This window comes from Lagenorhynchus albirostris, chromosome 14 (assembly GCF_949774975.1).
Source record: "Lagenorhynchus albirostris chromosome 14, mLagAlb1.1, whole genome shotgun sequence".
Taxonomy (NCBI): Eukaryota; Metazoa; Chordata; class Mammalia; order Artiodactyla; family Delphinidae; genus Lagenorhynchus; species Lagenorhynchus albirostris.
This window is the reverse complement of record NC_083108.1, coordinates 15,932,373-15,951,834: the sequence shown is the minus strand read 5'-3', so window position 1 is coordinate 15,951,834 and position 19,462 is coordinate 15,932,373. Positions and strand designations below refer to the sequence as shown.

Below are 19,462 nucleotides of genomic sequence, written 5' to 3'. Positions count from 1 at the left end.
TCTATATATACTATATTTTCAGTCCCATTTTAATAGATGAGGCAGAGAATTAAGTAACTTATTCAAAGTCATAAAACTAGAACCCAGCAGATCTTCCTGGATCCAAAGTTTGTGCACTTAGCCATTATACCGCATTCTGAACTCTGAACTTATACTGGATTAAAAAAAAAATCACTGGATAGTGACTAACTGTGCTAGAATGTGGTGGAAGCTGTGTGGAGCTACCACCCTGAAAAAAGGTAGTAAGAATTTGGGTGTCCAAATTATTGCTACAGAAAATCCTGCTGTCCCGTGTGATGAAAAAGTTAATGCCACCAGAAACTGGACCAGGAAACCTTCTGTCAGGGGGCTACCTGACTAGTCACACTTTATAAGTTACTTGCTCGCTTTTGTCCCAAACTATCCTCTAGTTTTCAATGGGGCAATGGCCTCGAATATCGCTAAGAGTGGGAGAGTGAGCTCAGGTGCGACTGCATTTGTTATTTCATCTAATCTGCATCCTTCCAGGGAAGGGCAACCTCTATAAATCTGTCTGCTGTGATTTATGAAGATTCTGGATGGCAGTCTGACTCGGAGGAAACCAGGTGATTCCTGCTAAAAACAATCATTTCCAAGATCGAATTAGGTTTAAATACACCATAGCCCAGTTTTGTTGTTGTTGTTAAAGTCTAGGCACAGATTTCAGGCAATTTCCACTGAGTATCTGGATCTCTAGCACCACTTCCCTTAGCAATGCCATACACATCTAATCCTAAAACGAGGAAGCCTCCGCTGAGGCTGCCCAACGCGGGTGCTGGTGGCGTCGCCGGGCACACGCAAGTCACTGAGTCAGCAGAGCGCGCCTCTGGAGGAGCGGACCCGCCGGCGATGGAAAGCCACGTGCTCCCCTCCTTGGCGTGAGGCAATCCTCCTCCCACAGCCTCGGGAAGCCCCGACGCCACAGGCTTCCTCGCCATAGTGGTGCCGCCCGACCGTAGTTCCTCCACCGCTTCCTCCTCCAGCTGCCACCACTCGACCCTTCCTGCTCAGCAACGACTCCACCTCCCACCCGGGTTTGAAGCGCACGCCTCGCCGCGGCCCAGAAGAGGCGGCGCGAAGGGCGGGGGGAGGTGCGCGGCCGCGCGCACGCGCGCAGTGGGCAGCCCCGCCCCCGCCCGAGGCCCCGCCCCCGGAGCCGCTACTGCGGCCAGCGGGCCCGACTCACCCAGGCAAACCTGCCTCTGCGGGGCGGGAAGCGGCGCTTCCTCCTCCGAGCACGGTGCAGCGCCGTCCAATTAGTCCTTCCGCCCCTGCCTCCGCGGCGCCGCGACGAGCGAGGGGACGAGCGGAAAGTGCGCGATGCGGCCGGCGGGAGCAGCGGCTGTCGCGGGGTCGCCGGCGCGGGACATGTCGCTGTGCGGGGAGCTGCTGCAGGCCCCGCCGCCCCTGGCGTCGCAGCCGCCGGCGGCCGCGCCCTCGGGGCCGCCGCTCCCCGCAGCAGCCGGCGTGACCCTCAACCGCCTTCCGGAGCCGCTGCTGCGGAGGCTCGGCCGGAGCTTGGACCGAGCGCCCGAGGGCCGGGGATGGAGGAGGCTGGCCGAGGTGGCAGGGAGTCGGGGGCGCCTCCGGCTCAGGTGCGGCACCGGGGCCCGGGGTGGGGTGGGGTGTAAGGGCGGGGCGGGGTCACGTGGGGGCGTACTTGGGCGGGGGGCGCGCGGGGAGAGTGAAGTGGGCGCGGGAGAGGGAGGGCGGACGCGGCGATGGGTGAGGTTGGAAAACAGCGGGGCCACTTGAGATGGTGCAGGGGCCGCTGGGGGTAAGGAGCGCGGAGGGAAGGAGGTGGGAGAACTTAAGTAACCTTCCAGACAGAGAGCCTGAACCCAGGAAACTCCTGGGAATGCAGAGATTCGTGGTTGGACTCCGGCAGTGCACACCGTTTTCCTACTCTCCTCCCCTTTAGCTGAAAGAGAGAAATCGAGGTTGACCAAAGAGAATATAAAGAAAGCTATCTGGAGACCATTACGTTAGGGCGGTAATTCCAAAAGATTAAAATACACTGACCTAGAAGACCTAAGGGACGTTAGGAAGGGGACGTGCAGGTAGATAATGAAGGTGAAGGGTTTGAGGTGCAGGAATTCATGAAGGTTTTAATGTAGATGTAGAGAGAGAAGGATAGTGGGAAAGAAAGAAACTAAACTCACCGTCTTCCTCCATCAAACCAACTTGCCAGGTTTTCTTCCTGATTTCACCATGAACATTAAACCATTTTCCTATTACCAGGCTTGGAACTGGGCTTAAGACTCTCAGGACTCCTTTACACTCTTACGAATTATTGAGAACCCCAGAGAGTTTTTGGGTTTTATTTATTTATTTATTTATTTATTTATTTATTTTTGGCTATGTTGGGTCTTCGTTGTTGCACGCGGGCTTTCTCTAGTTGCGGCGAGCTGGGGCTACTCTTCGTTGTGGTGCGTGAGCTTCTCATTGTGGAGCACGGGCTCTAGGCACGCAGGCTTCAGTAGTTGTGGTGTGAGGGCTTCAGTAGTTGTGGCTCACGGGCTCTAGAGCGCAAACTCAGTAGTTGTGGCGCACGGGCTTAGTTGTTCCGCAGCATGTGGGATCTTCCTGGACCAGGGCTCGAACCCGTGTCCCCTGCGTAGGCAGGCGGATTCTTAACCACTGCGCTGCCAGGGAAACCGCCCCCCCCCCCCCGCCGCCCGAGAGTTTTTAACGTGGGTTCTATATGTTACATACATACAACATATACTGATATTTACCATATTAGAAATTAAAATCAAGAATTTTTTAATATTTAAAGAGAACAATTCATTACATGTTAACAGAAATGACGTGTTTTTGTGGAAGAACAAACTTTTCCAAAACAAAAAATTTAGTTAGAAAAGTGGCATTGTTTTACATTTTGAAAATCTCTTTAATGTCTTGCCTTAATCCCAGAGAACCGGCATCTTTTATGTCCTTCTGCACTCAGTCTGTTGCACTGTCACAGGTCAGGTAACACTGCATATGCCAATGTCCATTCTTGAGAGAATGAATGAAAAAAATAAATAACATCTTAGTATTATTATGAAAAGTCATTTTGACCTTGGGCATCCTGTGAAAAGGGCCTCAGGAACTGCAGTAGGGCTTCCCAGACTACACTTAGAACCACTGCTCTAGATCACTGTTACGATTTGGGTCTGCCTTTGAACCCCTTAGCAGTTTTTTTAACTTCTCATATAACCAAACTTTGTCTTGTACTATAATTATTTGTACACGTCTTTATAAACTCCTCGAGAACAAGATTTAAGATCCTATATGTTATGCATAGAACCTGTCTTAGACACTCTATAAATAATTTTGAATTGAGAGGGGAACCATTCATTCAAAATTAAGTTTTTTGAGTGCCTGATCTTTGCAAATGTTTCAGAAGATAAAACGATGTCAGATATTTAGCTCCTACTTATAAGGGCTTATGCAGTAATAGACTGTTATTCTGAGACAATCACAAATAATATGTTAGAGGCTATGTTGGGTGTGAATAATAACAGTGGGTTTTTATCATTTATTAATCAGTTAATATATATAACAGACAATGTATTAAGTATTTAATTCTCACCACAACCTTGAGTTTCAAAGAGTTTGAGGTTAAACCAGAATAATGATGATTTGGGATTATTTGGCTGTTCAATGGAGTAATGATGTGAGGATGGAATCAAGAAGTGGTAAATTTGCAAAGTTGAGCAGATGGCGTACTTTTTTCTTTCTTTCTTTCTTTTTAATTTTTTGCTACTCTGCACGGCACGTGGGGTCTTAGTTCCCCAACCAGGGATCGAACCCATGTTCCCTGCATTGGAAGCACAGAGTCTTAACCACTGGACTGCCAGGGAAGTACCCCCCCTTTTTTTTTTTTTTTTTTTTCTGTTCTAGGAAGAATACATTGTGCTTTTGGCTGTGCAAAGAAAATCCAAGATACATACTATTATTCTAGGTCCATAGATTTCTGAATTTCTAGATTTACAATAACAAACAGTTGTCTTCTTTGTGGGCAGGGGGCGGGGTCAGATTACCAGATCTGTGATTGGTTAATTTGTGAAATTAACTACTACTCTAGTTAGGGAAGGCTCTGGCCTTTCCTGAAGAAGGTTCTCCTGAAGTGAGCACTCCTATTTGGCCATGAAGGAGGGAGAACATCAGTAAGGCCCTGTCGCTGAAGAGGCATGGCTGATGGAATCTAAAAGTAGTGGATACCTGACATCAGGTGTTCAGTTTTCCTCCCTAAGCCTTCAGTTAAGTTTTGTTAAAGGCTATAGAATGGTATTAGCTTTGTTTGAGGAACTAATGGAAAAGTTTGAGACCACTTCTCTGGTGAAGGTAGTATGGAGAGAGGGCAGTTGCCCAGCAAGAGGAGACAAGCAACAAAGGGCATGAAGTTGTGGAAGCTGGGGATTTCAGGGTGGGAAGTTTACTGGGGACAGATGAGTTTGGCCAGCCTTCCAGGATGGTGAAGGTTAGCTCAGAGTAGGTTAGTTGTGCTGGGGAAAGTGGAGGCCACCCTGAAGGTTGGAGAACTGGAGAACATTAAGCTCACATACCTGTTGAGATCAGAAGAATTAAATTGACCTAACAAAAGGTTAGCCCTGGGAACTTGGAGGCTGGGGAGTGACAACTGAGGGGGCAAGGTAAGCTGGCGGTGCTTTTTCTATTTAAGACTAAAACAGTGATTTTAAAACGATTTCATACCGATGGCAAAAGAGCATCTACAATAGTAAAAGGTCCGAAAGGCATTTTTCTCTAGTGTCAAACACAGGAATTATAGTGAATCTAGTCCAAATGGATGACAGTTCCCACGAGGATGTGCAGTGCTTTCTGCAGAGTCGCTGGATTCACAGCCCTAAAATCCCAGAAGTTTGCCTATTCTGTTTCTTTTCACTTTTTTTCCTCACTCTATATGACTTTCCTCAGACTAGGTAAGAATTTAATAAATAAGCCACAGGAGTTCCTTCTGAACTGTCCCATCAGGGATAAGGAGTGTTTCCAGATGGTTATTGGTGATTCAGGATAAATCCTTACATATAGTTTAGTTTCCCAAAACATGAACATGTGGGAGTGCCCTAAACAAACTCAGCCCTAGTTCCATTCCAAACTGCCTGAATATTGAATGCCCTTTGCTGTCAGTGTAGATAAGCACAGGTTCTGAGTGTCTTGCCCAAGCAGTGTGAATTCTGCGGAGGCTTGGAACGTTCGAGCCCCAAAGATGGCAGAACTTTCAGGAGGCTCTAATAGTGTGTAAATTCCATGAAGGAGGGAGCTTAGAGATGGGGCTTTGGGACCAGGGAAAACAGTCAGCCACTGCATACTTGCTGTGTAGAAGGTGCTCTTTTAGCTACGGAATCCTGCCCTTGAGCACTTTATGATAGGAAGGTTTCCTCCTGTCCCTGTCTCTTCAGTCTCTACCTCTTCATCTTTGGATTTTTGGAATGCCCTAGGGCTTAGGCGTTGTATCTCTTTGTCTAGGCTTCTTCACCTAATCCCCACCTTGGTGTTATCCTTAAGTCCTCCTAGCTTTACACATATTTAGGTTGATTACTCTCAGTTCATATCTTCAGCCCATGTCTTTGCTTTGAACTCCTGGATTCATTCATGTAGATCTCCTCTTGAATGACTAATAGACATCCTAAATGCAACACGTCCAAAACTTAACACGTCTTCCACCATAACCTCTTTCTCTTGCAGTCTTCTGCATTTCAGTGAAGGGCAACTACATCTGTCCAGGTGCTGAGGCCAGAAACTTCAGAGTCATTCCTGACTGCGCTTTTATATACCACATCCACTGCATCAGCAAATCCCTTCTGCCATACCTCCAGTATGTGTCTAGAATCCTACGTCCACTGCGACCACCCTGGTCCAGGCCACCATTATCTCTCACCTGCATTGTTCCAATGGCCGCCTAACTTCTCCGCCTCCTGCTTTGCTCCCATCCCAGTCTATTCTCAATATAGCAGTAAGAATCTTTTAAAACATTAAATCAGGTCTTATCCTCCCTGTGTTCAAAACCCTCCTATTGTTTCTCCATCTCAGAGTAAAAACACCAGTTAGCTACCAGTGAGCTCTTGGAACTGATATCCTGTTAGTGTCTCCCTCCCTCTCTCAGCTCTAGTCACACATGCTTTCTTGCCCTTCCTTGAAGACAGTAGGGCCTTTGGACTTGCTGTTTGCTCAACCTGAGATGTTTTCCACGGATGAACCACAAGACAGGCTCCTTTACCTCTTCAGGTGTTTGCTTAAAAGTCACCTTCTCACAAGAGAATGACAAATATCATATGATATTGCTTATATGTAGAATCTAAAAGAATGATACAAATGAAGTTATTTACAAAACAGAAATAGACTCACAGATGTAGAAAACAGACTTACGGTTACCAAAGGGGAAAGGAGGGAGCGATAAATTAGGAATTTGGGACTAAAATATACACAGTACTGTATATAAAATAGGTAACCAACAAGGGCCTACTATATAGCAGAGGGAACTATACTCAATATCTTGTAATAACCTATAATGGAGGAGAATGTAAAAAAGGAATATATTTGTATATTTATGTATAATTGAATCACTTTGCTATACATTTGAAACTAGCACAGCATTGTAAATCAACTATATTTCAATAAAAATTTTAAAAATAAACAACATTGATTACATTTTTTTTAAAAAGGTCACCTTCTCAGTGAGGTCTTCTCTGATCACACTACTTAAAATCACCCTCTACGTCTGCTCCAGCCTTACCTATCCCCCTGCTTTGCTTTGTTTTTCTCCAAAGCACTTAGGACAGTTGGATGGATGGATGCACAGGTCTCTGTGTGTGTATACATATCTGTCCCTCTCCTGTAGAAGAATCTAGGAGGATGGACGATTTTGTTTGCAGCTAGAAAAATACCTAGAAAAAATGGTTGTCCTATTTTAGGTGATTAATAAGTAGTTGTTGAATTAATGAATAAGGATTCTGAAGTGTAAATGTACCAAGAGAAACAAAAGAATCTAAAAGCAGTGCCATGGTTTGTACCCTAAAAGGTGTATAATATCAATATGTTCTATTTGATTATACATTTTAAAAAATAAATATAGGGGTTTTTTTAAAGCAAAGTCTATTTGTTTCAGTAAGAAAGCAGTCTTTTTAATTAAATCAGAAATTTCAAATTAGAGCTGGTAGAAACCACTTCAAAGCACAGCCTGACAGGAATGTAACTAAAAAAGGAAAGAAAGAAAAGTTGAGTATGTATAAACATCATCTTAGCTGAAAGCCGGTGCCCATGTGGAAAATCAGTAAAAGGAAAGAAGAGAGGGCACCTTGTTTTTCTCCAGTGCCTCTTGTATTGGAAGAGAAGTCGTTGTCTATTTCAATTTGATCTTTCTTCATTTGGTGGGGGGAAAGTAAAATTGTTTTTAGTTTTCTCATATTAATATAAAGATTAAAGCACCGTTTGGTTGCATCTGACAAGACGGCATCTTAATTTCATGTATCAGATCTTGATAACCTTTCTGAATCATAAAAAAAATAGCATACAGCATCCTTGTTTTTATAAATTTCATATTATAATTATTTGAAAAATGGGTAATCCTTATATTGTGTCTAATACCGGTTCCTTGGGTATTCCAGAGACTAGTAAAAGAAAATTTTACAAAATATTGTAGCAGCACCTTCTGCTTTTGTTTTTGCTACCATCGCAATCACCATTATTTCATAAAAGAAAGGACACTTTGACACTTTTAAAAATAGGAAAGATAATCTTAGGGTAAAAGACAGTCTTATTGTCCTTACCTTTATCAATTTGCCGTGGACTTCAGTTTGTGCTGCCAGAGTGTACAGCCCAGAATTGGGAACGGTTGATCTGTAATATGATTATTGACATTTAACAAGGATAGACTATTGAATATACAAATTTAGCTAGAATACCTAGAAAAGAATACCTAGTGACTGGAGGCTTTGGAGGACACTATCTGGTTACCAAAACAGTAATAACTCAAAAACAATTTTTTAAAAAATTATTTTATTTATTTATTTTTGGCTGCATTCGGTCTTTGTTGCGGTACGCAGGGGCTACTCTTCTTTGCGGTGCGCGGGCTTCTCATTGTGGTGGCTTCTCGTTGCAGAGCATGGGCTCTAGGCGTGTGGGCTTCAGTAGTTGTGGCACATGGGCTCAGTAGTTGTGGCTCGCAGGCTTTAGAGCACAGGCTCAGTAGTTGTGGCGCACAGGCTTAGTTGCTTCGCAGCACGTGGGATCTTCCTGGACCAGGGCTCGAACCCATGTCCCCTGCACTGGCAGGCGGATCCTCAACCACTGCGCCACCAGGGAAGTCTCTCAAAAACAGTTTTTGTTTGTTTGTTTGTTTGTTTTAGTCATAGATGGGTAAGCTTTATTCCAACGTCTACATAAAAATGAGTTGATGTCGAACAGGAAACGGTTTTTCCAAAGGGTTAAAGTCTATCACACAACAGAACTTGGTCCTTTTCCCTTTAGTTTGTCTCTCAGTTCAGTTGGCTGACGCATCATTATTCGTGTCCGCCCTCACTAATCATTTCCACCACACACAATATCTAAAAGTCTTCGGGCGGCACTTCCCATTTCTCTGGAGAGCTCTTAAGCTGCTTTCAGTTACAAGAGATGGGCAAGGTTTTTATCTGCTCTCACTCTACTCCACCGGAGCCAAAAACACATCCCTGAATTCTCTTGTTCAAATTGTGGCTGTTGGCAAAGCATTCAAATGAAGAACTTAACGCTAACGCACAAAGGACACAGTATAATCTCTGTGTAATAGTGACTTCGCTTCAACCTTTTCTCATCAAAGAATTATTTTTATTATCTCTCCACAAGGGAGTTATAAAAAATACCTGTAAGAACATTGAAAAGGCTCTTAAAAGTCCTGGAATGAAAAATTCTGCAGTATAAATTACGATACATGGTCTATGACTTGCAGATAAGAATAAATTCTACAAGCTAGAATTTCTGAATGATTTTGATAGGAGTTTACCAGAAGGAGCCAGAACATCAAACCTTAACGATTTCCTGTTTTCATCCCAATTGAGTTTTTGAAAAGCTGTATAATCTGTTGACAGGCACAATCCACACAGGAACTTGCTGCTGCCACTGATGATGAAATCAATCTGAAGGACAGAGATTTGTGTGCTGGACGCGCCAGGCTCTTCCATGCAACTGGTTGAAGTGGTCTTCTCTTATTTTTTTCCCTTATGTTTTAAATAAAAGTAAATATACATATGGTAAAAAATTTAAATGGTACAGAAAGATCTAAAATAATCAGTAAATATCCTTTTCTCTCATAACCTAGAAAATCTGGTGTCTTCCAAATCATCAGGCGTATGAATAATTTGCAAAGCGAAGTCAAACTTGGAGTCTCTTCATCTGAAAATTATTCTCAGGACTTTTGGAATGTGTTGATTCTGTCATGTATTACCTCTGTTACAGAGGAAAGCCATGCAGTCTTATTCTTCTTAAAAAAAACCTAATTACAAAGCAACACACACGCTCTGCTCAGAGACAGCAAGTCCAGGCAGCACCTTGTACTCCGTGGATCTGGCCCTAGTTACGGGCAGAGTCCCTGGTATCATCCAGAGTCATGGGCAGCAGGAGCTCAGCCGAGCCCTTCCTAATGCCTCGGATCCTCCTGGCCAGCGGCACATCCTTCGGGAACAGAGTGACACGGCCGGCATGTAAGGAGAGGAGATAGGCATCCTCAAAGAGACGAACTAGAAACGCTTCTGCTGCCTCTTGTAGGGCCAGCAGGGCCTGGGTTTCCCAATTGAAGTCCACACCACGAGTGAATTTAACACGTATTTCTCTTGCCAGGCGGCAGAAGGGGTTCTTCCTTTAACAACAGGTGTGTGCTGTTCTGAAGAATTCGGATCTCCTTCAGAACCCGATGTTTCCGGCGAGCAAGTTGACGGGAGGAAGTGCCTAAGGATGGGCCCGGCCGGAGTGGGGTGGGGTGGGGGGGGGGCGGGCGGCGGGAGCCGGGCTCGCGGCGCGCCTCCTTGGGGCTTCGGGCTTGCGGATCCGGCGGCGCGGGCCCATGGTTGGAGCTCGGGGTTGCGGACCGCGGCTCCTTCTCGGCCTTCCGGGTCCAGGGGCAGAGGCTGGCGTCCAGGGTCAAAAACAGTTTTTAAGGAAAAGCTAAAACAGTTTTAGAAATAAGCGAAATTAGCCTTAGTCTCCTTTTAGTATTCCCATATTTTTATTGCATAATAAGAGCTAGCTTTTATTGAGTGCTTATTATTTGCCGCACACTGTGCTAAGTACTTTTTACATGGATTGTCTAATTTAATTCTAACAATACTGTGAGATAGAAGATTAGTATTGAAGTTATTTTGGTTGGATCCATTTTCTTCATGAAATAACCTACTTTATCACAGAATTATAAATCTTGGGTGACCATTATATAAATGCTGTGGCAGCCTTTTACTAAAACTGATCAAAATGAATGTGGACTAACAATATTTTAAGTCGTATGAAAGCTTGCTAACTAATCTTGGCTCTGCCGCAGCTGTGGTACCATTATGTTTGACCCCTTCCATCCAGGCTTCCAGGCATTTCAGTTATAAATAATTCATATGGGCAAGAAATTTTAGGTATTGAGGGATTTTAAAAAGAGATATATATATATATATATGATAGGGTGTCTGCTTGCAAGGAGTACTGTTATCTAGTTGGGTAAAGAAGACATGCTTGTGAAAGAAAAGCTCATGATTTTAAGACAAAATTGTGTCGAAACATATAGAACAGGAGTCTGCAAACAACAGCCTGTGGGCCATATTGAGGCCACTGCCTGTTTTTGTATAGCTAAGAATGTTTTTTATATTTTAAAAATTATAAAACAAAACAAAAATCAAGAAAAGAATATGCAGGAGAGACTCTGTGGCCCGTATGAAGCCTAAAACATTTACTCTCTGGCACTTTACAGGAAAAGTTTGCCAACTTCTGCTATCCAAGATGAGCATCATTAGGAGACCGTGTCTAAAGGGACAGCAGCATTCGTAATGTAAACCGTTTTCCCCACACAACAACTTGCTGTGTATTCTCTACAACACCCATGACGGGGCCAAACACATAGCAGGCAGGTCATAGTGAAGAAAATCTATTGACTTGAATTAAATTTGTTGTTTGCAGTTGTCTAGACTTGGAGCAGTGTTGTCTTAAGGTCCTGGAGCCTGAAGGCAGCCCGAGCCTGTGTTTACTGAAGCTGCTGGGTGAGAAAGGCTGTACAGTCGTGGAGCTGAGCGACTTCCTGCAGACAATGGAGCACACTGAGGTCCTTCAGCTCCTCAACCCCCCAGGTACGTGCTTCCCGGGGGCACGTTCTCCAGGAGTTCATGGAGACAGACTCAGAGGAAAATATCTCATTTGACCAAATGAATTGTGTTAAGTATTTTTGAAACATGTGAACATATGGAGCCTCATTTTCCCCCCCAGGTTGAGACTAAAGAACACATAAAAAGCAAATACAGTGTATAAACATTTGTTGGATTGTTTTCCAAAAAAACAGCTATAGAAGACATTTTGGGGATAATTGGAATAACTTGAGTGTAACCTGCATATTAGACATTAGGGAATCACCATGTGATGATGGTGCTGTACTTCTATAGAAGAATGTCTTTATTCCAAGGAAGTGCATGTGAAAGTGTTGAGGGGAAAGGTTTCTATAACTTATGTTAAAATAGTGCAGCCAAGAAAGTAAATACACACATTTATTTATGTATATGAATGAGAGAAAGTGTAACAAATGTTTATTGTTGAAGTTTTTTGCCAACATGGTGCTTTTGAAATGTTGAGTAACTCAACCACATGATTTTTTTTTTCCTGAATATACCAATATTGTGAGGTTGCTCACTTCCAAGGTCAGATTTGAGGAACAGGAAACAGTCCCACCTTTCCACAACTGTGGATGGAGTTGGTCAGTTACCATGACGTCAGCAGGAGGGACCATGTCATCCAAGTCACGTGATGGCAGCGGCGCTGCAGACCTTCTTTCTTGGGGGCTTGGGGAATTAGAGACACGTCTTGTAGTGATGTACTGACAAGTACACATAGCAGAAACCCCAACTCAAGTTGGTGTAATAAAGGGAGCATGCTGGTTCCAACAGAAAAGTCTTGAAGCAGGTTGGGCTTCGAGAAAGGCAGGGGGCAGCCCTGTTTCCAAGGAGTTGGATTTTGTCTTTGCTCTTCCTTTCTTGTCATTGGCTTCCTCCCAAGGCTGACTTTCTACCTAGTCATGGGATGTCTACTAGCTGTTCCTTGCATTAATCTTCGTCTCAGCAAAAAGCGTAGGATTCCCTAATAAGCTAACTAATTTTGGCCACGTGCCTGTCCCTGTACCTGTCACCAGCCAGGGAGCTGGAATGTGCTAGTTCCCCTGGCTTAGAGCCAGGAGTGGAGTGGGTTCAGTTAGCTTTCCAGAAACCTCATGGGTCGCCAAACAAAATTGGATGCTGGGCGTGTGAGGGGGAGCACCTGAAAAGTCTACTACAAATGGAAGGGACCCTGGATTGTGAGCCAGGAAATCTGGACTCTCAGGTTATCCCTGGCTCTACCAGGCCTAGTGTAGATGAGGAAGTAGGTCCTCTATAAACGCCTCTCTTGTGTTACCCACTGTATCTGATGCTTGACAAATGTTTCTCAGTGCCTCTTCATACAAGAGGCCTGGGATAATGCAGATCCCATCTAGATGCAATTGCTTTCTGTCACCAAACAGTAAATTATTTCTTCAGGAGACATTTATTAATTTTTGTATCCCCAGTGTCTCAAAAGTAACCAAGAGTTGTGGCAATTGAAATCTGCCAGTCTAGGGCACTCAGCCTCTAAGTTCTCAGACTTTATAGACTTACCGGGGCCTCTAAGGAACCTCTCTGGGAATTAACTATAACTTTAATATCTCATTACGTTTTTCAATAATTGCACTTAATTACTCCACCGTTGTTGCCAAGTCAATAAAATGAGAGTCAGTGTTCTCTACCTCTCAGACTTGGAGGAGCTGCTGAGATGAGGCTGTGTTGAGTTGCATCTAGGTGACCACGGAGGCTGCACACACATCTCATGATCTGTGGTGTGATCACTGGCCTGAGATCAAAGGTTTCCAAGTTTTCACAGTTTCCCATGTATGAAACTGAGCTTGACTGAAATTGAGTCACATGTTTATTTGTGTGTAACGATGCGCCTGGAATTTTTAGCAGTATTCTCTGTTTTGACGTGATAGGCCAGCAGCGAATACAGCGCCATCCTGATAAACATCAGTCATCTTCTTGGGAAAAATCTGTTTCTGCTCTTTGAGTTTCTCTCCAAATAGTAGGATCAGTGCTTCACCGTCAGTGTCCCCTGCGCAGATCGTTCCGATGTTGGGCCAACGGGCTTTTTCACTTATCCCCTGGGACTCTTTCGTATTTGAGGGGAGAATAGGAAAAAGACAGCAGTTTCTACATGACCACTTATGCACTATTTCTGTGAAGTTTTATGTCATATTAGGCATATCGTATTCATTAGCTATATAGTATTCATTAGAAAGCAGTTGTTACTTGAATGTTAATTATTGATTTAAGAGGAAATATTTGGGGATCTAATAAAACTCAGTAATTTACAGTTAGCTTTCTACCTGAATCTTACTTGGATAATCTAAAACTTACTGTATTTACATACATTAGAATATAGAAATATAAGAATTTGAGAATAATTTTTATATTTCAATAAAGACATTGAGAATAAAAACTACTGTAATTATATTAAGAATGCAAGCTCTGATAGAATCAGCTAGATCTGGGATTTTGCTCATTCGATCAACATTACTGTATTCTAATACTTCTGCTATTCCAGGCATTGTGCTTGGTACTATGAATTAAAACAATACTTCCTGCATGTCCAAAATTCATCGTGTAGTAGGGGAGACAAACATGTAACTCATCACGTCCAGTACAATCCTAAAAACAAGTATGTATTAAATCTCATTTTTTCTTTTCAGTGTATTCCTGAATCTTGGTGAAAATAAAAGGAGGAATAATCTAACATTTTCTCTCTTTTTTTTTTTGGTAGCGCAGTTTCATAAGAAGACATTAGTTCTTATTCCACAAAGAGCCTGATGACTTTTATCTGATTGTCGTTATAGAGAGCTCTGGTTTTGGGTGACTAAGATGCTGTGAACCTCTGAACAGGTCTTTCAGGCCTAAATACAAGGAGAAGGGGAAACTTCAGATTTATTTTAGTCTGATTTTGTCATATTCCATCCCAGTTGTTTGTGGGATGACAGCCAGAGATGGCCATAGAAGATGGCTGCGGTACCAAGTTTCTTGGATGTCTTTGCTTTGGTGGCTCAGAGGTAGCTGGGGAGGGTTCCCCCATCTCTAACTGGAACACCTGCCTTGATCAGGAGCCAACTTCAGTGGTCCCTCATTTAGCATGAGGTCTAAGCCAAGGGTAACTCACCCCCAAATTCTTGTGCTCCATGGGCTCTGACACGTAATATATTTTTCAAAAGGTTGTGGTTTACTGTCTTCTGCTTTCCCTCCGATTGGGCTTTTCCATAGCACATGGGTTGGCCAGCTTGCCTCTCAGACTGGTCTTGCCTGCCCTTTGTTAGAGAAATGGCTTATAATTTTTGTGGATGGATGGTGTCCATCTGCATTTTCCAGCTCTGACTCATTGTTTCCCTACTTTTATTCCTTTGGTCATTTCAGTGGGAATTGAAGAGGGGCGGGATGTTAAATGAAGTTGCTGAAATTGTTTTGAACCAGAGGTCTGTAATGATTTTTTTAGACCTTTATTTATTTTTTTATTTAAGGGTCAAAGACTCTGATCTCAAAGCAACCAAAATTGGCATCTGTAACCTTGGCAAATACAGATAAACTTAGATGTGCCATTTGAGATGTTTTTGTTTTGAGTGAAACCATTTGAGTGCTGACTAGTAGCCTCTATCAGCTAGAGTCCTGCACATCACGAGACTGGTTGCCAAGGAAGCCGTGCTCTGACCTGGAATCGGCTAAGCAGAGGCTAGACAGTGGGGGATGTTTAGAGAGCATTAACACGTTACACGTGGGTTTCATTAGATGGATTCCCAAGGTTCTTTCTGCTCCAGTTCTGTGATGCTGCCATTTTATTTCATTCTTGTATGAAAGGAGCTTTGCTGCGCATACATTTCAGAAGTGCTGGCAGAGTCATGTGATTTCACTGACATCTTTTCTATTTTTCCCCACCCCTTTTTCATATCAATTCATTTTTCTTCTTTAATTCCTTGTACTATACTCATGTTTCTGGTACCAATTTTTTATTACTTTTATTGTCTCTAAGACAAGAGCGAAGATAGTTGAATATTATTCTTTCGTTCCCAGGATAGCTTTACTTCACATTTTATCTTCGCAATTCTGTGAAAGCCCAGAACAGTACTATTATGAACATTTAAATTTTATTTTTTGTTTTACTTTTATTTTTTTAACATCTTTATTGGAGTATAATTGCTTTACAATGGTGTGTTAGTTTCTGCTGTATAACAAAGTGAATCAGTTATACATATACATATATCCCCATATCTCCTCCCTCTTGCACCTCCCTCCCACTCTCTCTATCCCACCCCTCTAGGTGGTCACAAAGCACCGAGCTGATCTCCCTGTGCTGTGCGGCTGCTTCCCTCTAGCTATCGATTTTACGTTTGGTAGTGTATATATGTCCATGCCACTCTCTCACTTTGTCACCACTTACCCTTCCCCCTCCCCGTGTCCTCAAGTCCATTCTCTACGTCTGAGTCTTTATTCCTGTCCTGCCCCTAGGTTTTTGGATTTTTTTTTTTAATTTAGCTTCCGTATATATGTGTTAACATACGGTGTTTGTTTTTCTCTTTCTGACTTACTTCACTCTGTATGACAGACTCTAGGTCCATCCATCTCACTACAAGTAACTCAATTTCGTTTCTTTTTATGGCTGAGTAATATTCCATTGTATACATGTGCCACATCTTCTTTATCCATTCATCTGTCAATGGACACTTAGGTTGCTTCCATGTCCTGTACATTTAAATTTTAAATGCGAGCACACATTTATGTGGAAAAAGAGATTACCAGACGTTATCATTTGGCCAAAATCACAGTTGGTTATTGACAAAAGTAGTATCAGAATCCGGGTCTCCTGACCCTGACCTGAACTCAATGTCATTTCAATAATACTAGGAAGTTTCTGGATTGTTTGGGAGGCTTAGTTATGGATTATTACCTCAATTCTCTCTTTGACCCACAGACTTCCATTTTTTTCTTCTTGCCAAATTAAAAAGTACTCAACTACTAGATCTTACTTATAAGGGACTCATCTTGTTCCGTGAACAACAGAAATTCCTGAAAGCAAGATATTAAGAAGTGAAAAGAGGCAAAGATCGTATAAATGGGAATAAAATTAAAGAAGAAGAGAGCTAGAAAGAGAGTGGTGGTGAGGGCCGGAAGGATGGGTTTCCACGCCAAGGTGTTAAAGGGAGTTGTCGATGATGTAGAAGGATGAGGGGTGTGATGTAGGAGACCAGGTTTAGCCACAGTAGATGCAAATGTAAATTGACCTGTAAGAGGAAAGTACACAACCAGTACACTGGTTGTGTAATGAGGGGAAGTTGTTAGAGGAAGAGGAATGGTATTTATTCTGGGACTCTCTGGGGTGCTTTTCAGTAATAGTTTTGAAATGTTCAAAATAACGTTGAGGGAGAGTTTTAGATGGAAGATGATAGAAAAAGTTTTTTGGTTCATGGCCTCTGAAAATAGATGGGCTGTAACGTACCCAATAGATCTGTTCCTGGAAAAGCTGTGAATTACTTCGATAGTAACTGCATTGTAAGAGAGAACAACTCAAAGGGAACCTATGATGAATCCTTTTGTCAGGTCAAGAATCACCCTAATTTGTCTGTTTAGTGATTCCTGCAGGGGTTGTAGTTTTATTGTGTAATGTCTTGAGCCGGTTGCTCTACACAGGTGTACACGTGTTGAAAGCACAATCCCCGTGTTCCATCAGACCCAGTCAGATTCTCTCCGGCTTACAGGAAATCAAGTAACCTCTCTGACTTCTTTGCAGATGTTATCTGAAAATAGGCTCGTTTGCCAGGAAGCTGTGCATTCAACCTTTAAAACAGAACTTTCGTCTGCCTTGGTACACCGTCCAGAGCTCTGTGTCATCTTCCCTCTTTACTCTGTTCAGCACATTCTGCCTAGTGGGCGCTGCGCGGGGGTGGTTAGAGGTGACCGTGGTTCCCTGTCGCACACGAGACAGGGTGGAAAGAAATATGTGTGGTTAAGACACGGGAGGTGTTGTGACTTCTCTCTGTGCTACTCACCAGGGCGGGTTCCAAATCACACTGGGCCTTTCAATTCTCAGTCTTTGAAGCAGTAGATAATAAAGACATGTCTTTGATTGCTTCTTGAAGACTTAGACTACTAAAATTGTTGGTATAGGACAGATGTATCAACTGTGAGTTTGAATGTCTGTTAAAAATCATTCAGTCTTGTCTCCCACAAAGGAAGCTTTTAGAACATCCTGGTCACATGGGCGCCTTCCTCTGAAGTCATTCATTTCTTCGTAAGACCCTCTAGAGAGAAAGCCTTTCAGTTTCCTTCATTCTTATCTCTTGTCTCTTTGTGTAATAGCAGAGGATCTTGGCCACAGTACATGTGTAAGCACTGCCACGGCACAAGACACTGCACGGTGCCTGACAGCCTCCTTCCAGTAAGAGAGGCTCACTGTGGCAGAAGATGGGATTAGCATGGGAGATGCATTAAGAACCATCAGAAAATGATAACTATGTGAGGTGATGGATGTGTTAATTAACTTGATTGTGACAACCATTTCACAAACGTATACCTATACTGAATCATGTTGCACACCCTTATATATATGCAGTTTTTATTTGTCACTTATACCTCAATGAAGGTGGAAGGAAAAAAGAACAATCACTGGGATAACCCAAGGCTTAAAAGGGTTTTAAAGCCCAAGAAACCTTAGCTTTGCATCCTGGTTCTGCCGTTTTACAATGAGAAAAAAAGGAATCTCAGAGAAGTTAATAATTTACACAGGGTAATTTGGATGACTTTCTGCAAATGACGTAAGTTCATTTTCCTCATTGTAACATAGATCTAGTTAATATCTAACTCACGTGATTATTTTGAAAGTTAGAGATCAAAGTGCTGGGCATATGGAAAGCAGCCAGTAAATTGCCGTTATAGTAATTTTTGTTATTATTATACACATTCGTTCAACAGATATGTGTTGAACACCCACCGTTTCACATATACCAGGCACTGTTCTAGGCGTCTGGTAAACTGGTGGCTGAGACAAGAGCTTCTGTTTTAGCAGGTGACACAGATAATAAGAAACGGGACTTGGGGTGATTAGTGCAGTGAAGCCCACAAAGTGGGATGAGTGTAATGCTGGGTGGGAGGGGGGAGGTAGCTCATGTTTCCTGGACCAGCTGGAGACCTGGATGATGAGAGAGTCTGTCAGGAAACAGTGGGGGTTAGGGGGGAATCCAGCAGAGAACCAGGAGGTGGAAAGGCAGGAAAGAGCTTGTCTTCCGAAGGAAAGAGGCCCTCGCGGCTGGAGCCTGGTGGGCATGAGGGCCTCGTTGGCCATGTAAGGAGCTTGGGTTTCATTCTAAATCCAATGGGAGGTCAGTAAAGGGTTTTATCAGAGGAGTGACATGGATTAATTTGTTTTAAAAAGACATTGGGCTGCTGGTTGGAAGTAAGGAAAGAAAGTTCGCCGGCTGTGAGAATAGTTCAGTTCGGGAGGGGATGGCGGCTTGGATTAAGCTCATGGCATTGAAGATGGTGAGATGTGGAAATGCGTAAGCGACAGGCCTCGCAGCTAAATTACACGTGGGGAAGGAGGACATGGGCAGGAGGGGTTTGGGGGGGCTGCTAAGTTTCTGTCCTGAGTAACTGGATGCTTGGGGTGAGGCTGGGGCCTGGTTTATCTTCCCTGAGATGGACAAGACTGGGGGCTCTCGCGGAGGAGGAGATCTTGTGTGGGATCTTCCCGGACCGGGGCACGAACCCGTGTCCCTGCATCGGCAGGCGGACTCTCAACCACTGCGCCACCAGGGAAGCCCAACTCCAGGATCTTTGACAGGAAGCTCCTGTCAAAAGTTTTCCAAGTTCTGATGCTGGTAGTCATTTCTCAGATGAGAACTGTTTGCATCACATGTATCAAATTTATATCCTGCTGTTCTGTTTCTGTACCTTTCTGATTACAGAATAGTTTTAATGCTAAATCACAGCATTGACATTCATATGCCCTTTCTTTTTTAATATTTATTTTTTTATTTAGGCTGTGCCAGGTCTTTTTTTTTTTAAATTTGTTTATTTGTTTTGTTTTTATTTTTGGCTGTGTTGGGTCTTCACTGCTGCGCACGGGCTTTCTCTAGTTGCGGTGAGCGGGGGCTACTCTTCGTTGCGGTGCGCAGGCTTCTCAT

The 19,462-nt window shown here is 43.3% G+C and overlaps 1 protein-coding gene and 1 pseudogene across 3 annotated transcripts in view; one reads left to right on the top strand and one right to left on the bottom strand.

Annotated features, from left to right (window-relative positions):
• Positions 1-1,217: 1,217 nt before the first annotated feature.
• The window catches only part of MALT1 (MALT1 paracaspase), a 59,657-nt gene continuing 41,412 nt past the window's right edge, over positions 1,218-19,462 (top strand). For 2 of the 3 annotated variants that reach the window (XM_060120723.1, XM_060120722.1), the window contains exons 1-2: positions 1,218-1,613; positions 11,155-11,321. In XM_060120723.1, coding sequence (XP_059976706.1) covers positions 1,339-1,613; positions 11,155-11,321 — 442 coding nt within the window. In that variant the 5' untranslated portion in view covers positions 1,218-1,338. Of the gene's footprint in view, positions 1,614-9,137; positions 9,869-11,154; positions 11,322-19,462 lie in introns of those variants that run through there. The other variant, XM_060120721.1, reaches the window with a different exon arrangement.
• Positions 9,554-10,062, bottom strand: LOC132503871 (histone H3-like centromeric protein A; annotated as a pseudogene).